The following is a 20,263-nucleotide window of genomic DNA, read 5'->3' as shown; positions in this document are numbered from 1 at the left end:
AAAGACTGGACAACCGAGAAAAGGGTGCACTGCCTGTAATTATGTTGAGACATTCAATGAAGATCTCTTTTCCTGCTACCTTCTACGAGATATTATGTTCTTTAACGTCTTTAGACAAAAGAGATAATCATAATTGTTTCTCATATTTCATTTAATAACAAATCCTACTAAATTGATGCTTAGAAAAAAAATCCCAGTGAAATGAGACACAGACAGCATCTATAAATTAGCCGTCAATTCAGAATACTGGGTACGTTAAAAATTCTAGAAGGAGTGTTTCAAACAATACATTTATTCGACTAAAAAAAAAAAAATTAAGATTCCAACTTTCCTTTTACAATTGGCTCCGGGATATTTTCAAATTAAGTGAATTTAAATTATTTTAATTATCGAACAATATGAAAAATATTAAATATTAAAAATATGACATATTAATAATGAGAATTAAATATATTTATATCACATTTTTATGTTTTATGTTATATAAAATTGTTACGCAAAAATTTGTGTTTTAATATAATAGAAAAGAAGCATCTGAAAATAAAAAAAAAACTTTTTAAAAAATATATATATTTTTTTGCTCGACAATATATCATATATTTAACGGTTAAACTAATTAATGCGCTAAAATAATCCAAAAAAGAAAAAAAAAAATTTGCAAAAAGGGATAAAAATCAACAGCAAACACAGGTGTCAGGCGAGGAGATGCGGCAGGGTCAGCAAACAGGTGAACCAAGGAGTGAGAATATAGACGCCCAAATTTGTGCTTTATTTTATGGAAGCTTTTAGCTTTAGCTTTAGAAACAGGCCCTCAAATGGCGGTGCCGCTGCTGCTTCTCACGGCCTAGAAGAAGTTGTTCTTCTCCTTTCATTTCCTCAGAACCTAAAATATTCTAATTATACGATGCACACAGTACAACCTCATTATTTATAGCACCGCCAAGAGAAAAAAAAAAAACTCCAGAGAGAGAGAAGTTGAAGGAAGATTTTTGGTTAATTCGTGAGTTGTAACCGTTTGATCTTTGTCTCTCTAGCTGGAATGCTGAGGCTCTTTAGGGTTTACCAGCTCTTCTTCACCGTCCTTCTCATTGCCTGTGTCTTCCTCTCCTTCTTCGCAGGTACGCCTCATTTTTGCTTTCATTTTGTCTCTAGATTAGTTTTGAATTTTGAGAGTTTTGGTTCCTAGAATCTACAATTTCAGTTTCTTTACCGTGAATGAACCCTTTTGTAGATTTTTTATTTTTTATTTTTACTTTTTTTCTTGATGCCTCAACTGAGATCTGAAAGAATTTTGCATAGCTTTAGGGGTTTGAAGTAAAGGAAGAAGAATTTTCTTTTGATGTTTTGATATAGCAGTAATGACGAGGTGAAGTACTGTGTTGATTTGTTTTCTAACGAGTAACCTTGTAGAGATTTTGTTTGATTGGTTGCAGAGTAGCATGCTATGCCTTTTTGTTTTCAGAGTCGGTTTCAATCATCGGACACTTGTGGTTGATTGAGATCTTGCCTTTTCTCAGCGAAGGTATGTCCAAGTGATCGGATTTAGTTCGGACCTCTTTATCATTGATGCATTATCTTCTGCTTCTCTGAAGTTTAACATTTGTGTTGGTGTTTCTGAGTTTCATTTCCATAATGAAGTTAACACGCTGATTTTCCATAGGAGGGAGTGATAGGTGTCTTAATGCGAAAATATAGTGGGGTATGTTAGCTGTGGCATCAATGGAAGAGTGGGTTTCTTTATTTTAGCAGCAGAGAAATATTTGAATGCAGTTTGAGTGAGGGTGAAAACTAATTTAGCTAAATTATTGGCATATTCATAATTTTCCAAGCCATAATTGATGGGTGCGATAATACTTATATATAAAAAAAAGAAAAAAATTGGATACTGAGCTATTTCTATGATCATAAAATTATTTGTATTTATGTGCATTTTGATTACTCTGGCACCATGATTGAGGGTTGAATTTACGGTTTCCGTTGTTAGAGTTACCTCCTGGGGATCCCACAAATTACATGTCTTTTGCTATTATTAAGATGTTCAGACTAATAGGTGTGATTAATCGTAAATGATGTTAGAATATTAATTAAATGATTAAAATCAAAATTTTCCTATTAGCTTAAGCTTTTGAAATAAATGGAAATTTGTCATGGTATCAAAGTCAAGGTCCTGAGTTCAGACCTTGTTTTCGTCATTCATTTCCTATTCCAATTAAATATTCAACGTTGGACCTTACTTATTAAATGGAGAATTTGAGCCCACACGTAAGAGGCAGTGTTAGAATATTAATTAAATTATTAAAACAATTATTTCCTATCAGTTTAAGTTTTTGGAATAAGTGGTGATTTAACGAATGAAAATTTGAGATCAAAATTATTTAGTTATGCTTGGTTGAAGCTCAAAGATGACAAGGCAATATTGATTCTCCTATTGCATGTAGAGGCTTCGATGTTCTTAAGAATGTACACTTATGGCATGTTCTCTCAAGTGATGCTGTTCTGCCAACTTTAAAACTTACACCTGCAATAAGTCAATTCTTCTTTTCTTTAAACTTGACCTGTTTGATGTCTGAACATATTTTGCGTCTTTGAAGACAAAGATGGCAGCTGAGCTTGTCAGTTCTGCAACAAGTGAGAAATTGGCCGAAATGGATTGGGCGAAAAACATTCAAATCTGTGAATTAGTTGCTCATGATCACAGGTATGATTCACTGAATCTTATCGGTTTTTTTTTTCCCCAAGTGAATAGAAGATTATAACCATACGTGATTGTAGTTTTGTTTGCTGCCTGAATGTGGTCTTCTGTTGTTCAAGCTAGACTTGTGTTCACCTGGGTCAAATTGAGCTGAGTTTATAACCGTACGAGATTGTAGTTTTGTTTGCTGCCTGAATGTGGTCTTCCATTGTTCAAGCTAGACTTGTGTTCAGATGCTGAATGTGCACAATTTTAACCTTGTGAATACCCTAAAATCTTGAAGGAGCTCAACTATTTTCTCCCTGCTTTGGAGCTCAAACCAATGACAATCATAATATGGAATGCCATTTATTTATCCAATGTTGATATCCTGATAAAAAATTTAATTGGTTTTTTAGTTAAACTGAAACTATGCTAATTGATTAGTGGCAGCTCTCTGGAAACCAACTTCATCATTCTTCTGATATTTAATACATGTCACCTGTCCATAAAATGTTTTTCTTAAAACTGTTCGGACAGATTTTTACGTTACTGCTGCATGATGCCTAACCCTGTTGTAACTAATTGTCTAGCTTGACATTGCCCATCACGGCTTTTAAAAGCTCATTGCCTTAAATCCAAGCTTGGCTTGATTTTGGCTCAACTTTAGCACAAAGGACCTCATCAATGACAGGAGCTTTCTTATCCAATTTCTAGTATGAGTTGCATCCATTGTCTTTTGCTAAAAGTTTTTCTTGGTTGTAATGCAGACAAGCTAGAGATGTTATTAAAGCCATCAAAAAACGACTGGGGAGTAAACACCCAAATACTCAGCTGTATGCCGTTACGGTGAGTTGGATGTTGGCTTTGGAAATGTTTGCTTGGTGTTGCGCAATTTTCATTTGTATTTCATTGAAATTTCCAACCAAGAAAAAAAAATCACTGTTTTTCTGCAATGGTTGTCTGTTCTTAACCTAAGATTCAGTGATCAGATGACCTTGTAACTTGGGTCTATTTCTTTGCTGCTCTGACTGTTTCGTGCCTTGCTATTCAACCATGCATTTATCTTTTGATTTTGCAGCTGCTGGAGATGTTGATGAACAATATTGGAGAACATATTCATAAGCAGGTGCTTGATACAGGGATTCTCCCAATTCTTGTGAAGATAGTGAAGAAAAAGGTGTAACTTTACTCCCATGCAGACAAGACTATTGGCTGATCTTGTATATTTATTATTTAGATAGCTTACCTTAATTCAGCCACTTTTATTTGTTGCAGTCGGACTTGCCTGTAAGGGAGCGGATATTTCTTCTTCTAGATGCCACACAGACATCCCTTGGTGGTGCTGCTGGAAAGTTCCCCCAGTATTATGCTGCATATTATGACTTGGTGGTAGGTATAGAAATGCAGCATTGTATCACCTTAGATCATAGCATTTGGCTGGACAAGAATTTGGCATTTTTAGACAAAAATGAAAGTGGATCTTGTAAACTTTATTGTGTGAAGTTGAAATATAGTGATAATAAAGATATTGCTATTTTGTGGCCCAATGACTAATTTGTGTATGGGATTACTTAATCATATTTAACTGAAGCTGATATAAATATGTATGACCATTCAATAATCTTTGTCACTTTTTTGATAATTTCAAGTTTTTAGTACGTCATATGGACTCAAGTGAGTTTCTTTGACCATATAATGATTTGGAATTAAATTGCATGGTTTATGTGGATATAACTAACTTTCGGACACATCCAAGTTTGTGTTCCACATGAAATGGTAGTAGCCATCAGGCCATGTTACAAGTGGTATGGTGTGGGTTGATGGTGTGGCGATGGAGGTGTATATTTAGTCCTAGTCAACAGCGATACTTGGCATATGAAGTGTATGTACTGACATCGATATTCAGAAATATCTGATCTAACTTTTTCTCTGATCTTTCCCTCATTTTTTGTGGCAAGATAATATCTTTATTATGTAAAAATTCTAGCTATTCAACAACGAAACTACTCATGAGCAGTACTTAGAAGGATTTTTCAAGTTGAAAATATAGAGGGATAGAAAGGATATGCCTCTTAAATTATGATTAAATGATTATTTTCCACTCTTCCTATTTCGTCCATTTAGAAATTTGAAGTTTGTTTGGAGAAAGGGATGACCTAAACAGGTTTATGAATTATGACTAAACATTTGGTCCTTAAGTTCTCACTCTTTATCCACTTCTTGGTAATTTTAGCTGTGTTAACTCTTCATTATTGGAACATCTGCCTCTGATGCGGATAAATATAATATATGGGCTTATGTATTGAAGCCAAAGGCAAGTGATAATCTTAAATAGTGTTTTAATATAGTCTGTTTCTTGGTGATGATGGTCAACAAATCTCAAGTAAATTGCTGTAGTAGCAGTTAGAGCCTTGGTTCTCTTGTATACTCTTAGTGTACGACGGTTTTGCCATTTTTTGATAAAATTATTAATATTCATGAAAAAAAAGTTAATTGCTGATCTTTTCGTTTCAGAATTCTTATTATTATACTTTGGATGTTATGTTATTTTATGGTCATTTATTTTTATATGTCTTTCAGAGTGCAGGAGTACAGTTTCCTCAAAGGCCTCTTGCTGTCCAATCAAGTCATCCTACGTCAGAAGCGAATAAGAATGATTTACCTAATGGGGAACTAGCCTCCTCTAGACATGAAGAGTTTTCTCAGCAAGAAGAGCCTGAAATTGTTCCTGAGTCTAGGTATCTTTTGCTTAATTGACTTATTAAAGTCCATTGGCGTACTTAATGGCCTTTGTACTGTAGACAGATGCTCATCATGTATGGCCCTGAGGATACATATTTACAAGACATTTTGATCACTTGGCTATGCCTACGTTATGGCCAAAACTCACGTACAAGTTTCTGTTGTAATATTAACTTAAGATCCTTTGGTTAGACCTTGTTTTTGGTAAGGAGTCATGACTTAGCCCCTGCTACTTCTACCTGTGGTTCAGGCACTATGAAGAACGAATGTCATGTGAAAGTCATCGGTAATATCCTAATGGTGAAGTCTAGACCTTTTGATTTTTGCCAGCCTTTAGATTGATTTGTTATGTTTAACGATGGCTGATGCTTTATTATGTTGCCAATTCAGGAGTCCTCAATCTACCCATAACATATTTTGCATAGTTTATGACATTCATTCCTCAAAAGACAAGCTTTTTTAATGGGAAAAATATAAAAAAGCCCCTTGAACTAATAACTGATTTTAGAATAGCCCTCAAAATTTTCAAGTGACCCATCAAACTATCAAAGTGTGCCAAAAGGCCAGTTTTGTCGAAATATTCCTATAATATCCTTATTCTCTTAAAGCCTATAAAAAATTAATAACTTTTTATTTTTATTTTTTTATAAAAAGAAATTTAAAAAAACTATTAATATAAAAATAAAAAGTTAAAGGAATTAAAAAATTAAAAAATTAAAAATTTTTAATTAAAAAAAAAACAAGAAGAAAAGGGGTGGCTCGGCAGCCACCCCAATTAAAAAATTTTAATTTTTTAAGTTTTTAATTTCTTTTAATTTGTTAGTTTTATATATGTTATTAACAGTGACACGTGTCATCATTTTATTGATGCTAACGTGGCACACTAACAGAATCCGTCAAGTGTTTTGATGGAATTTGACTGCAAGGAGTAATTTAGTTTTATAAATGTATATTATATTGATTTTTGTTTTAGTAAGAGTGACACATATTATCATTTTATTGGTGTTGACGTTGATACTAACAGAATTCGTCAAGTATTTTGATGTAATTTGACAACAATGACTAAATTGTTATTTTTTGCGGACCTTGTAAACCTTTGGATTGATTTTGCATTTATTCTTTTTTTTTTTTTAAAAAAAATATTTTAGTTTAGTTTTTAAGAGAATAGGGGTATTATATGAATATTTCGATAAAAGTGGCCTTTTTGACACACTTGGTAGTTGGATGGGTCACATTAGTACACTTGGAAATTCAGGGGGCTATTTTAAAATCGGCTGATAGTTCAGGAGCCTTTTTTATATTTTTCCCTTTTTTAATTATTAACATAATGTTCCGCCTTCAAAATAATACCATTTTCTGTTCTGTATCTATTCCATTCAGTATTATTCAGAAGGCCAGTAATGCATTGGAGGTTTTAAAGGAAGTCCTCGATGCTGTTGATACTCAACATCCTGAGGTATGATGTTGGCTATGATCCTGAATTTTGGATTTGACCTGGTGAAAACCAGAGTTGCATTGATATGTTTCATTGCTAGATAAGATTGTTGTGTTGATATCTTTCTTTATGCACCTGTTCACTATTACCCATCATGATGCTTGTCCAATTTGGATTTAAATCTCATATATGGTTTGCGTATTTGGGTGAGATTAATGACATCTAGCAAGAAATCTTATACCTATTTACTTGAAGCCTCTAGCAACTTGAAAGACAGAAAGTGAGTGATTGGTGGTGGACAGTTTTAGTGTTGTTGGTGATTAGCCTTTTATTATAATGTTCTGATGCCTTCTTATTTATGAAGATAATAGCCAAGAGCCACATGACCTTCTGTGCCATAAAAAACTTGGGAATCATGGGCTAATTTCATGGTTTGATTCGTTTGAATATGAATTTTTGTAAGATTCTGAACCATTACTTTCTGTCAAAGTGAATCCAATGTCTGCGGCATTTTTGAATTGCATGTCACTCTGCTTACCTCCAATTCAATTGAATCAAATAATTAGGACATACTTGAATTTCATGTCAGTTTGTTGATAAAATCTGTTTTAAATTAGCATGAAACCTTAGGACATACATGAATTTCATATATATATATATATATATGAAATCTTAAATTAGCATGTCATGTTGAATGTGGTTGTATGTTTTTTTCAGGGAGCAAAGGACGAGTTTACACTTGACCTTGTGGAACAGTGTTCGTTTCAAAAGCAAAAAGTAATGCATCTTGTGATGACTTCTCGGTAATGGCTGCTTTCTGGGTTCATTATGCCACTAAGTAGTCAATTGGCCTTTTGCTTTACCATCTATAACTTTTGAGCACGCTGTCCTTTCTGAATTTGTTTTAATAAGAAAGTAATGTAAAATACATATGATGAAATTAAATCCTTTAAGAATGATTTGGTTGAGCTCTCTGACAAAGCAAGTAATCAAATATATAAAAATTATTTTACTGTCAAAAGTACCGTAATTGGATTTGTAGCTTTCCCTATAGGGTAAAAGTTGACTTAGTCAACCCCCCCCCCCCCCCCCCCCACCCAAAAAAAAATACCATGGACTTCGGAATTTCACATGATTGAGTTGCATTTTAATATTGATATTACCATGATAATGGTTTTCTTAGCGAAGTGTAGGTCATTTGATGCTTGACCCTTTTGATCCGACAATGCTGGTGGTTCACCTTCAAGTGATGCCTTTGTTTGATTAACTTGCATACTGTATTCCTTCACATGGCCATTGTTCTCAAAATACAGTTATGTGTTTCCTCAATGATTGCTATGCCTGTTTAGAATATATGTGCCAGCAAGGATGTGGCTTTACAATGTCAACAAACCAAGTCGAATTGAATTTGCATCCATATGGGGGAACTGCTGAACTCTTGATATTACATGTTTAACTGTGATTTAGAACTCGACTCCTATGGTGAGTAGAGGTTGAAACTGTAGGAAAATTTGGAATCCTGCTGCTAACAGATTGTGTAGAGATGAGAAGATGGAAGAGGACTTAGAAACTAAACCTCTTCTTTAGGTTTTCACCAGTGCAAGTATGGAGAGGTGGTGCTGCATGGAGGCCTTGACTTTTGTGTTCACAATGGTAGAAGGAGCCTCGATGGTGAGATTGGAAGAAAGGAGGAAGTATTTCTCCGGGCTGGTTCTTCTTAGTGCTCAAAGCATAGGGTGGTTGGCTTCGACGATGGAGAGCTTGCAGTGGTTTCCGGGGGAGAAGGACTTTATCAGGTCCTTCAGGGAGAGGTTTAAGGTTCTCATTGTTAGGCAAGGTGACAACGCAACTGGAAGGTTCCTTGAAGTGGCAGTCTATGGTGTGGGCGGTCGGAGAGGGATTATTTTCATTCCGGAAGGTTGTGATGGGAAGGGCTGGAGGAGTTTTGTCCTTGAGTTGGGTAAGATCAGTGATTATCTTAAAGTCCCGATTGGGCTTGGATTGGTTCGTCCAACACCAGTTCGAGAGAATACAAGGAGAGATAGTGATGGTGCTCTTGGAGGGTTTGACTCGGTTGGTTATGCTAGACCTTTCAGCAAAGATGGTGCGCCTTCCTTTGTAGAAGTTTTGCGTTCAGGTTCCAGTGGCTTGGAGGTGGAGAGGAAGCTGTCTCGACCAGTGGTTCCTTTGGTTAAGGATATTGGTGATCGCTTGGAGGAGTTGAAGTTGCCGATTGGTTCAGAAAATGTGAATTCTCTAGTGAATCCTCTGGGAAAGGACCATTGTGACCGTTGTGGTTCAGAAAATGTGAATGCTGTGAAGGTTTCTGCTGCTTGAGACAAGACAGGTTGCTTCTTTGGTGATATTTCTACAGGATATCAGCTGACAGGAGAGATGAACACGTATTCCTCTCTTTTGATTTGGAAAAGCCAACTGGAGAAGTTGAAGGCTGATGTGGACCAAGCTTTTAGCAAGGTTTGTGAAGGGCTTCTTGTGATTGGGCCTGGCTTTAAGCCCAATGTTAATAGGCGGAAGAGAAAGAATAAGCATAAGAAAAAGAGGAGGCTTCGTTGGGTACAGAAAGATCCGAAGCCCAACGCTTGTGCCCAAAAAGATCCGGTAGTGCTTCCTGTGGAGAGTCTGTCACCGGCGAAGGGCTTTGGTGGTTTAGATAAGTATCCGGCAACATCTGAGATCTCTGGTGGGTTGGGTTTTTCGTCGTCCGGTACACTTGCTCCGGGAAACCAGTTTGCCGTTTGCTCTTCCAGTTTCGAGCGGGGATCACGGCCAGATTTTGCCGAAATGCTTCTGGAGGGAGGAATGGGTCCGATTGAGGAAATGGGTTTGTCTTCAAAGTTGCTAGAGGTCGCCGGAGTTCCGCCTTCTGCCCTTGAAGTCCTTGTTCCAGTTAGCGTTTCTCCCTTTCCTGCTCTAAGTTTTGGGCTAGAGTTGCTCGTCCTTGTTCCGGAGGTTTCACCCAAAGACCCGGTTGTTACTGCCAAAGTTTCGAGGGATTCAGTTGATGCGCTGACTGTTTGGGTTGGTCCGGGTCCTTCGGACTCTTTGGTTTCTTCGGGTCTTCCTTTGTCTGTTTCTACGTTCGAGATTGTCCCTTTTAACCACTTCCCCTCTTCTGGTTCGGGGCTCAGGAATGGGATGGAACTTGCTTTAATCCCAGAGGAAGAGCCTGCACCTTTGTTTTGCTGTCTTATTGACAAGGTTAGGGGATTTTCTAGTAAGAAGTCTCCAGGTGATTTTTTGAAGGCGATTCTAGAGTATAGCCACTCGGTGGGGATTACGTGCGATGGCTACAAAGGTCAGCTTTCGGCCGTGTTTGAGGCTATCATCGACAATAATGATAAGAAGGTAGCGGGTCCTAGCTCGAGAACGGGCATCAAAGGTTTGAGGGAATTAAACAGATTAGCTTGTTTTGTTAATTATGATGCGCATAGTGGTAGCACCTCTTGTGGTAGGTGCAAAGGTAGGGCACATGGAGGTATATTATGATGCCCAAAATTCTTTCGTGGAATGTTAGAGGGTTAAACGAAGGTGACAAGCGGTTGAAAGTTAGAAACTTAATTAGGAAATGGAAGGCAGATATTATTTGCTTGCAAGAAACTAAACTGGAATTTATTTCTAACAGTTTAGTGAGAAGTCTGTGGGGTTGTCACTTTGTTGATTGGTGCTACTTAGCCTCTCGTGGCGCCTCTGGTGGTATTTTGTTAATGTGGGATAGAAGGATTGTAGAGAAGATAGATGTGTATGTGGGTGAGTTTGTTGTTGCATGTTCCTTCAGAAGCGTTGCTGATGACTTCTCTTGGGCATTCGCTGGGGTATACGGTCCTAACTTTGACTCTCTCAAAAGTTCTCTCTGGGATGAGTTGGCTGGCCTTTCTTCTTGGTGGGAGTTGCCTTGGTGCATTGGGGGTGACTTCAATGTCACACGATTTCCTGCTGAAAGATTGAGAGACGTTCGTTTTAATGCTGCTATGATGGAGTTTTCGGACTTTATTTTTGAGCAGGGTCTTATGGATCTCTCTCTTGTAGGAGGGTCATTTACGTGGTCTAATAATCAGGAGATTCCCTCTTGGTCACGTCTTGATAGATTTCTTGTTTCTCCAGTTTGGGAAGTCAAGTTTCTAGGTACTCTACAGAAAAGGCTTCCAAGACTGTGTTCTGATCATTTTCCTATTCTTCTTGATTGTGGTGGCGTTCAATGGGGTTCCAGACCGTTCAAGTTCGAGAATATGTGGTTAAAGGCTGAAGGGTTTGTGGATAGGGTGTGTCTTTGGTGGGAGTCTAATTGTTTTCAAGGCTCGCCCAGCTTCATCTTCTCTCAAAAGCTTAAGACTTTAAAGAATGATCTCAAAAGATGGAACGAATAGGAGTTTGGCAATGTGGAGTTTCGCAAAAAAATGCATATGGAAGAATTGTGTGCTCTTGATAGTTCGGAGGAACAACGTGGCTTAACTCTCGAAGAAAAGGTGAGGAAATGTGTGGTCATCAGAGATTTGGAGAGTTCTATTTTATGGGAGGAGATTAGCTGGAGACAGAAGTCTAGGGTTCTTTGGCTTAAAGAGGGTGATAGATGCACTAAATTCTTTCATCGGGTAGCCAACTCGAATAGGAGGTCCAATTCCATAGAGTCGCTCTTAGTCAATGGCTCTACTTCTTCCGATCAGCAGGTCATTAGGGATTATGTTGTTCATTTTTATGAGTCTCTTTTTGCAGAACCTTTCCGTTGGAGGCCTAGGATGGATAACCTTACTTTCGACTCTTTGGATGTGGGTGAAGCCTCTTCCTTAGAACTTCATTTTGAGGAAAGGGAGGTCTTAGAAGTGGTTAAAGGCATGAATCGTGATAAGGCTCCAGGCCCTGATGGGTTCTCTTTTGCATTCTTCCAAGACTGCTGGGATGTGATTAAGACAGATCTCATAGGGGTATTCTAGGACTTTCACACTCATAGCAAGTTTGTCAAAAGCATTAATGCCACTTATATTGCATTAATTTCGAAGAAGCTTGGGGCTGTGGATCTTAAAGATTTTCGGCCTATTAGTCTTGTAAGTGTCGTTTACAAGATCATTGCAAAAGTTCTTGCTAATAGACTCAGAAGGGTTGTTTAGAAGATTATCTCGAATCCTCAAAATGCTTTTGTGAAAGGTAGGCAAATTCTTGATTCTGTTCTTATAGCTAATGAGTGTTTGGATAGTCACATCAAATCAGGTGAACCATGGTTACTTTGCAAGCTGGATATTGAGAAGGCTTATGATCATGTCAACTGGGATTTCTTATTGTATATGTTGAGTAGATGTGGCTTCGGGGATAGATGGTGTTCTTGGATAGCGCATTGTATCTCTTCGGTGCGTTTCTCTGTTTTGGTGAATGGCACCCCTTCTGGTTTTTTCAGCAGCTCTCGTAGTCTTAGACATGGTTGTAAACGATATCCCTGCCAGTTCATCTAATTCACGTGCAGAGTCATCATGTCCAGATTCATTATCACGTCCAGATTCATTATCACGTCCAGCTTCAGTTGAAGACTTATTCAAATAATCTCTAACTAATGGATAACATCTAGAGATAGGATTTTGTATTTTTGAATTTGAATTTAGATAGATTAGAATTCTGTTTTTGTAATTCAAACTTTAGATAGGTTTGTAATTCAAACTTTAGATAGGATTACATGTAACCTAGTCCTCTATTTATACCCTTCTATACATCAATGAAAATCATTGAAGTTCAAAATCTTATATGGTATCAGAGCAAGAATTGCTCACGCTCTTTTTTTCTCGATCTTTTTCACACTGTTATCTTCCGCTCATTTACTATCTCAGTTATCCATGGCATCCAGCTCTGCCGACTCTCCTTCTTCATTCATTCTGCCTAATATTGGCCAACTTATGACCTTCAAATTGGAAGGACCCAACTACATCACTTGGTCCAACCAAATGATTCCTATTTTGAAGACAAACGACTTGATGGGTTTCATGGATGGTTCTGAGCCGTGCCCTCCCAAGTACGTTCTGGATGATCAAGGGACAGCTACTGCTACCCTCAGTCCAAATTTTCGTCTTTGGACTAAGAAAGATCAATTTGTTCTTTCTTGGATTAATGCAACTCTCTCGGAAAAAGTGCTGTCGACTACCTTTGGTGTCACTAGTGCTAAGGAAGTCTGGGATTCCCTCTCCAGCCGGTTTGCCTCTCATTCTAAGACTCGGATTTCTCATCTTCAGCGCCAACTTCAGAGTCTTCAGCAAGGTTCCAAGTCTTGCACTGATTATCTTGCAACAGCCAAGCAATTTTCTGCTCAACTTGAAGCTGTTGGACAACCGGTTACTGATGATGCACTTATCGGTTATGTGGTTGGTGGACTTCATCCCTCCTTCAACCCAGTTGTTACTTCTCTTTCGGTTGCCTCTCGTTACAAGTCACTTAGCTTCATCGAATTTCACGATGAATTGCTCTCTTACGAGCTCCTGTTGGAAAGCCAAAATGCTGCTAACACTGCTGATTCTCACCATTTTGCCATGTTCTCCTCCAAGTCGACTGTTCCTCCTCAACACCGTAGGTCCAAACCTCCTGGAAAACGGTGGAATGGTCCCAAATCTGCCACTTCTTCACCCAAGTTTCGCCCAACAGCTTCATCTCCTCCAGCATCGGACAAACCACCATGCCAAATCTGTGGGAAATTGTATCATCAAGCATTGGATTGTTTTCATAGGATGGATCATGCCTTTCAGGGTCGTCATCCTCCTGCCCAGCTATCTGCCATGGTTGCCACCTCCAATTCAGATACTACAAATGACCCGTGGTATGCTGACAGTGCTGCAAATCAGCACATTACTGCAAATCTGGAGCAGCTCTCTTCACAACAGCCGTATTTGGGTTCTGAAGATGTAGCAGTGGGAAATGGTGCAGGTTTGAGAATTCAAAACACTGGTTCTATGGTTTTTCACACTCCTCAATCTTCTTTTCATCTCTCTAAAGTCTTACATTGTCCTCAAGCTTATGCTAACCTACTCTCAATTAATCAATTTTGTCAAGATAATGCTTGCTTCTTTATTCTCAATGGTTCTCATTATTTTGTTAAGGACAACCGCACGGGTCTCACCCTCCTAGAAGGCCGGAGTGAAGGAGGTCTCTACCCAATTCAGTTGGAATTGTTTCTTGTCAATAAGCAGCATGCCTTGACTGCTCTCTTAGGTGTCAAGACGTCTGCCGCTGTGTGGCATTCCCGCCTTGGTCATGCTTCTCAGCCAATTGTGTCTCAAGTTCTCCAGCAGTTTTCTCTTCCGGTCAGTGGCGTCAAACAAATGAATGGTGTTTGCGAACCTTGTCAACTCGGCAAAAGCAAGCGACTTCCATTTCAATCTTCTCCTCGAGTCTCTATGTGTCCTTTAGAACTCATCCATTCGGATGTTTGGTCATGTTCTACAAAGTCTTTAGGAGGTTGTTCTTATTATGTTTTATTTATTGATGACTTTTCAAGGTTCACTTGGTTGTATCCCATTCATCATAAATCCGATGTTTTCTCTGTTTTTCTGCAATTTAAAATCCTTGTGGAAAACCAATTCTCATGTTCTATTAAACAATTTCAATGTGATGGTGGTGGGGAATATATGTCAACTCAATTTAAAAATTTTTTGGTCACTCATGGCATAATTCACCGCATTTCTTGTCCTCACACACCACAACAAAATGGTGTGGCTGAGCGTAAACATCGTCATATTATGGAAATGGGATTATCATTACTTGCACAATCTCATCTCTCCTCCATATTTTGGGTTGATGCTTTTGCTACATCAGTTTTTATCATAAATCGTCTTCCTTCTCCAATAATTGACAATGTCTCTCCCTACTTTAAACTCTTTAACAAAAGTCCAGATTACTCCCTGTTTCGTTCCTTTGGGTGTTCCTGTTTTCCTCTTTTACGTCCATACTCCACTCATAAGTTAATGTTTAGGAGTAAGCAATGTATTTTCTTGGGTTATAGCAATAATCATCGTGGGTATCACTGTCTAGATCCGGTCTCTCGCAAGGTTTATGTGTCAAGGCATGTAGTATTTGACGAATCCAGATTTCCTGCTGAAAAAGGTGTCCTCTCTCCTGCCACTCCAGGTTCAGTATCTTCTGTCTCTTTTCCTATTTTTTCTAACATTCCATCTTCATCTTCAGTCCAGATTCAGCCTGTTAACACCGATACACCTCCAGCACTACACGCCTCATCTTCACCTCTTCCGAGTGATACTTCCTTACATGACATGTCTCCTGCTCTCCAGGTTTCTTCTCCTATCATTTCTTCATCTTCTACACAGGATACTTCTCCTCAAGATTCTTCCCAACATGTTGAATCCTCTGATCCAATTATTTCCCCACCTCCTGACACTTCTTTAGCTCCTATTTCTACTCATTCCATGCTCACCCGCTCTAAGACAGGTCATTTGCAAACTCGTTCCTTTCCTAATTACACTTCATTCTACTCCACCAAGCATCCTTTGTGTGCCCTTTCCAGTGTTTCTCTTCCACCAGAACCTACTTGCTACTCTGAGGCAGCCAAATCCCATGAATGGAGAGCTGCAATGGGTGATGAATTCGATGCTCTTATTGCAAATCAGACTTGGTCCTTATGTCCTCGACCTTCAAACCACAATATCATCCGGAATAAATGGGTTTACAAGATCAAAGAGAAGCAGGATGGCTCTATTGATCGTTATAAAGCAAGGTTGGTTGCTAAGGGCTTTGATCAAGAAAGTGGGGTGGACTTTACAGAAACTTTCAGTCCCGTGGTGAAGCCTTCCACAGTCCGGGTTCTCTTGGCCCTTGCTGTGCAATTTAATTGGAATATTCGTCAACTAGACGTCTCGAATGCTTTTCTCCACGGTCACTTGCTTGAAGAAGTATTTATGGAACAACCTAAAGGATTCATTGATCCTCAATTTCCCTCTCATGTTTGCAGGTTGCACAAATCTTTGTATGGCCTTAAACAAGCACCGTGAGCTTGGTTTACACGCCTTTCTCAGACATTATTGGAGCTTGGATTTGTATCTTCTTTGGTTGATAGCTCCTTATTTATACTTCATTGCGGAAATGTGCATCTCTACTTATTGATTTATGTAGATGATATATTATTCACTGGCACATCTACATCCCATATTGCCCTATTATTACTCAGCTTCAACAGGTTTTTAAACTTAAGGATCTCGGCAACTTGCATTATTTTTTGGGAATACAAGCTGTCCGTTCTTCTCAAGGCTTACATCTAAGGCAATCAAAATATATTTCCGATCTTCTATCCAAGTCCAATATGTTGGGTGCAAAGCCATATTCCTCTCCATGCCTTGCTGGTTCCAAAATGTCCACTGCTGATGGTGATCCTTTATCTCCAACAAACATTACTACCTATCGCCAAACAGTGGGGGCTTTACAATATTGTACTTTAACACGTCCAGATATTGCATTTTCTGTCAACCAGCTATGTCAACACATGCATCACCCATCTACTCTCCATTGGACAGCGGCAAAACGTGTTCTACGTTATCTCAAAGGCACTATTGACCACGGCTTATGGTACACCAAAGGACCCTTGACACTTCAATCTTTCTGTGACTCTGATTGGGCGGGTAATCCGGATGATCGTCGCTCCACAACGGGAATTGGCATAGCTTTGGGATCATCTCTCATTTCTTGGACTGCCAAGAAACAATCTGTGGTTGCACGTTCTAGCACAGAGGCTGAATATCGTGCCATGGCCATTGCCACCACTGATCTCTTTTGGTTGCGAATGTTATTTAAAGATCTTGGTATTCCATTATTTGCTACTCCACGCCTTTGGTGTGATAATATTGGGGCTCTTGCACTTGCTTCTAACCCCGTTTATCATGCTAGGACTAAGCATATCGAAGTCGACTACCACTTCATTCGTGAGAAGGTGCTCAATGGCGATATCTCCATCAAATACATTAGCACACACGATCAAATTGCAGACATCTTCACTAAGGGTCTGAGTTCATCCAGATTTTTTCAGTTTCTCCGTGACAAGCTTATGGTTTGTTCCGTCCCCATCAGCTTGCGGGGGGCTGTAAACGATATCCCTGCCAGTTCATCTAATTCACGTCCAGATTCATCATCACGTCCAGATTCATTATCACGTCCAGCTTCAGTTGAAGACTTATTCAAATAATCTCTAACTAATGGATAACATCTAGAGATAGGATTCTGTATTTTTGAATTTGAATTTGAATTTAGATAGATTAGAATTCTGTTTTTGTAATTCAAACTTTAGATAGGTTTGTAATTCAAACTTTAGATAGGATTACATGTAACCTAGTCCTCTATTTATACCCTTCTATACATCAATGAAAATCATTGAAGTTCAAAATCTTATAATGGTGACCCTCTGTCGCCTCCCTTGTTTGTCATCGTGATGGAGGCCCTTAGTAAATTGTTCTCTGTTACTGTTCAAAGGGGCTTCCTCTCAGGCTTCTCTATGGGCTCTGGCAGCAATGGAGTGATTAACATTTCTCATCTGTTGTTCGTAGACAACACTTTAGTTTTTTGCGGGGCTAATCCTGATCATCTTCATTACCTTTGTATGTTATTACTATCTTTTGAAGCAGTTTCAGGTTTGAAGATTAATTTGGATAAGTCAGTTTTGGTTCCTGTGGGTGATGTGGATAATATGGATGATTTGGCTGGCATCTTGGGTTGTGGAGTCTCAACTCTTCCTCTAAAGTACTTTGGTCTTCCATTGGGGGCCCCTTTTAAGGCTAAGTCCAGCTGGGATGAGGTAGTTGGTAAGATTGAGAGGCGGCTGGCTAGCTGGAAGCGGTTGTATCTGTCGAAGGGTGGAAGAGTTACCCTTATAAAAAGTACTCTCCAATCTTCCTACGTACTTTCTTTCTCTTTTCCCTATTCCCTCCAGTGTTACTAGTCGTATAGAGAAGCTGCATCGAAATTTCTTGTGGGGAGGCATAGGTGAAGAATTTAAATATCATTTGATTAATTGGTACAAGGTTTGTTTTCCTGTCTCAGATGGTGGTTTGGGCATCCGGAATTTGAGGACTTTCAATAAGGCTCTTTTAGTGGCTGTGGCGTTATGCCCATGAGAGAGAGGCTTGGTGGAAATCTGTTGTGGATGCAAAGTATGGTTCTACTTGGGCTGGTTGGTGTTCTTTAGACCCCCCTGGGTCTCACGGAGTGGGGCTTTGGAAGAACATTAGGAAGGGGTGGAGTTTGCTTAGTAGCTATACCAGACTTATTTTGGGAAACAGGTCCAGATCCGTTTTTGGGACGATGTGTGGTGTGGTGAGATGCCCCTCAAGAAAGCTTTCCCAATTTTGTATGACATAACTCGTGACAAGGATGCACTTGTTGCAGACCACTTGGTTGTGGTGAGCGGGTCCTATAAGTGGGATGTTAGCTTCTTTCGAGCGGCCCACGATTGGGAGGTGGTTGTTTTGGCTTCCTTTTTCTCTTTGCTGTACTCTTCCAGAGTAGATTGTGGAGGGGAAGACCAGCTCTGGTGGTCTCCTTCTCACAAAGGGAAATTTGATGTTAGATCTTTCTATAAGGCTCTTGCTTGCAAAAAGGCTATTCATTTTCCTGGAAAAGTATTTGGCGGACCAAGGCTCCTTTGAAAGTGGCTTTCTTCGCTTGGACGGCAGCGCAAGGGAAGATCCTCACTTGGACAATCTCAGAAAGAAGCGTGTCATTGTGATTAATAGATGTTGCATGTGCAAAATGAATGGAGAGTCTGTGGATCACCTTCTTCTCCATTGCGAGGTTGCTCGTGCTCTATGGAATGCAATTTTTAGTCGCTTCAGTCTGTCTTGGGTTATGCCTCTTTGGGTGGTAGACTTATTTGCTTGCTGGTGGACGGGTGATCGCTCTCGGAGCTTGGTCGTGTGGAAGATGGTTCCTTGTTGCCTTTTGTGGTGCTTGTGGAGGAAACATAATGATAGACACTTCGAAGACAAAGAAAGAACTATTGAGGAGCTCATTTTCTTTTTCTTTCATTCTTTGTTCTCTTGGACGACTGCATTCTTTGCACCTTTAGTGATTAGTTTTAATGATTTCTTTGTTTTGTTTTCTTCTTCTTCTTAGATGTCTTTCTTGTATACTTTCTATGTACTTCATTGCGCTTTGCACTTTTTAATGATATTTCTCTTACTTATAAAAAAAAAAAAAAAAAAAAACAGATTGTGTAGTGCGTTGTGTTGCATTTCCTTTCATTTCTAAGTGGCTTTCCTGGGATCTAGAGATGTTCCCTGACAACTGACTAATTTATTTAATATACTAGATGTAGCATGTGCTCTCATAAATACAAGTGTTTTACATAGATCATGCAGTTTCAATTGATTCCTATCTTATTTACTCAGGGATGAGAAGGTGGTTTCTCGAGCAATTGAATTAAATGAGCAACTCCAGAGAGTTCTTGCAAGACATGATGCCCTCATTTCAGGTAGGTCTACATCAACTGCAAATCATTTAAGCGTTGAAGAAACAGAGGAGGAAGAGGAGGCCGAACAGCTTTTCCGAAGGTGCGTCCATCTATGTTGGGCTAGGCTTTTTCTTGAACTTTGGAGTACCTTTCCTGCCTTTAATGGGCCTTAAAATGTATACACTGAATTTATTTGCCGCAATCTTGGGTAATTCCCTACTTTCCTGATTTCAACTGCTCTTTCTTGACTGCCAAACTCTACAGATTACGGAAAGGAAAAGCTTGTGTGAGACCTGAAGATGAAGAGCAGTCAGTGGAGCACCCCCACTTGGGGTTGCTTGGATCGACCATTCCAGCAGAAAGGCTCAACCGTCCACTTATACGGCCAGTAAGTCTGGAGCCATCAAACGAACGGAATGTACATCCTCCACCTGTTGCAAGGTCACCCCCACCAAGACTCGTTGAGAGGGAGCCTCCACCTATTGCAATTCCACTGCCACCTGCCAAACAAAATGAGACGGATCTTCCGCCTGTTGCAATTCCACCGCCACCGGCAAAACATATTGAGAGGGAGAGATTCTTTCAGGAAAAGAAGGATGTTTCTGGTTTGAGTGGCCATGTGAGAGGCCTCTCATTAGACAGTCGTAAGACCGGTAGCTCACGCAGTGGAAGCACAGATTTCAGTGACTGACTGAGCACTAAAAGGACCTTTTTATTTTTATTTTTTTTTTAATTTTTAATTTTAATTTTTTTTTATTTGTTGTTTTATGAGTTTGTGCTTTTAGTTTATATGTTAGTGGTTTCCGATTTGCTAGTGCTGATGGGTGTTATAGAAAGATGTAGGATACAAGTACTGAAGATTTATGATACATTTAACATATAAAGGGTTTTTGTATCATCTCTTGCTTGACCTGGAGTCAACGAATTGGGGTTTTTGTATCATCTCGTGCTTGACCTGGAGACAACGAATTGGGCA

At 39.1% G+C, this 20,263-nt stretch overlaps 1 protein-coding gene across 2 annotated transcripts; it reads left to right on the top strand.

The window, feature by feature from the left end:
• The first annotated feature begins 782 nt into the window (after positions 1-782).
• LOC133857391 (TOM1-like protein 5) lies at positions 783-20,194 on the top strand. 2 transcript variants are annotated; one of them, XM_062292648.1, is made up of 12 exons: positions 783-1,118; positions 1,434-1,522; positions 2,592-2,698; positions 3,442-3,520; positions 3,753-3,851; positions 3,950-4,063; positions 5,255-5,412; positions 5,667-5,702; positions 6,797-6,872; positions 7,569-7,654; positions 19,226-19,387; positions 19,552-20,194. In XM_062292648.1, the coding sequence occupies exons 3-12, from the start codon at positions 2,598-2,600 to the stop codon at positions 19,976-19,978; spliced, it is 1,338 nt and encodes a 445-aa protein (XP_062148632.1). In that variant the 5' UTR covers positions 783-1,118; positions 1,434-1,522; positions 2,592-2,597; the 3' UTR covers positions 19,979-20,194. The 2 variants fall into 2 exon arrangements, with proteins under 2 accessions (XP_062148632.1, XP_062148633.1); XM_062292649.1 differs by lacking the exon at positions 5,667-5,702 and having other exon boundaries at positions 785-1,118.
• The last annotated feature ends 69 nt before the right edge of the window (positions 20,195-20,263 follow it).

The sequence above is a fragment of the Alnus glutinosa genome, chromosome 14 (genome assembly GCF_958979055.1).
Source record: "Alnus glutinosa chromosome 14, dhAlnGlut1.1, whole genome shotgun sequence".
Classification (NCBI taxonomy): domain Eukaryota; kingdom Viridiplantae; phylum Streptophyta; class Magnoliopsida; order Fagales; family Betulaceae; genus Alnus; species Alnus glutinosa.
Note: the sequence above shows the minus strand (reverse complement) of the source record. Positions and strands in the feature narration are given on the sequence as shown.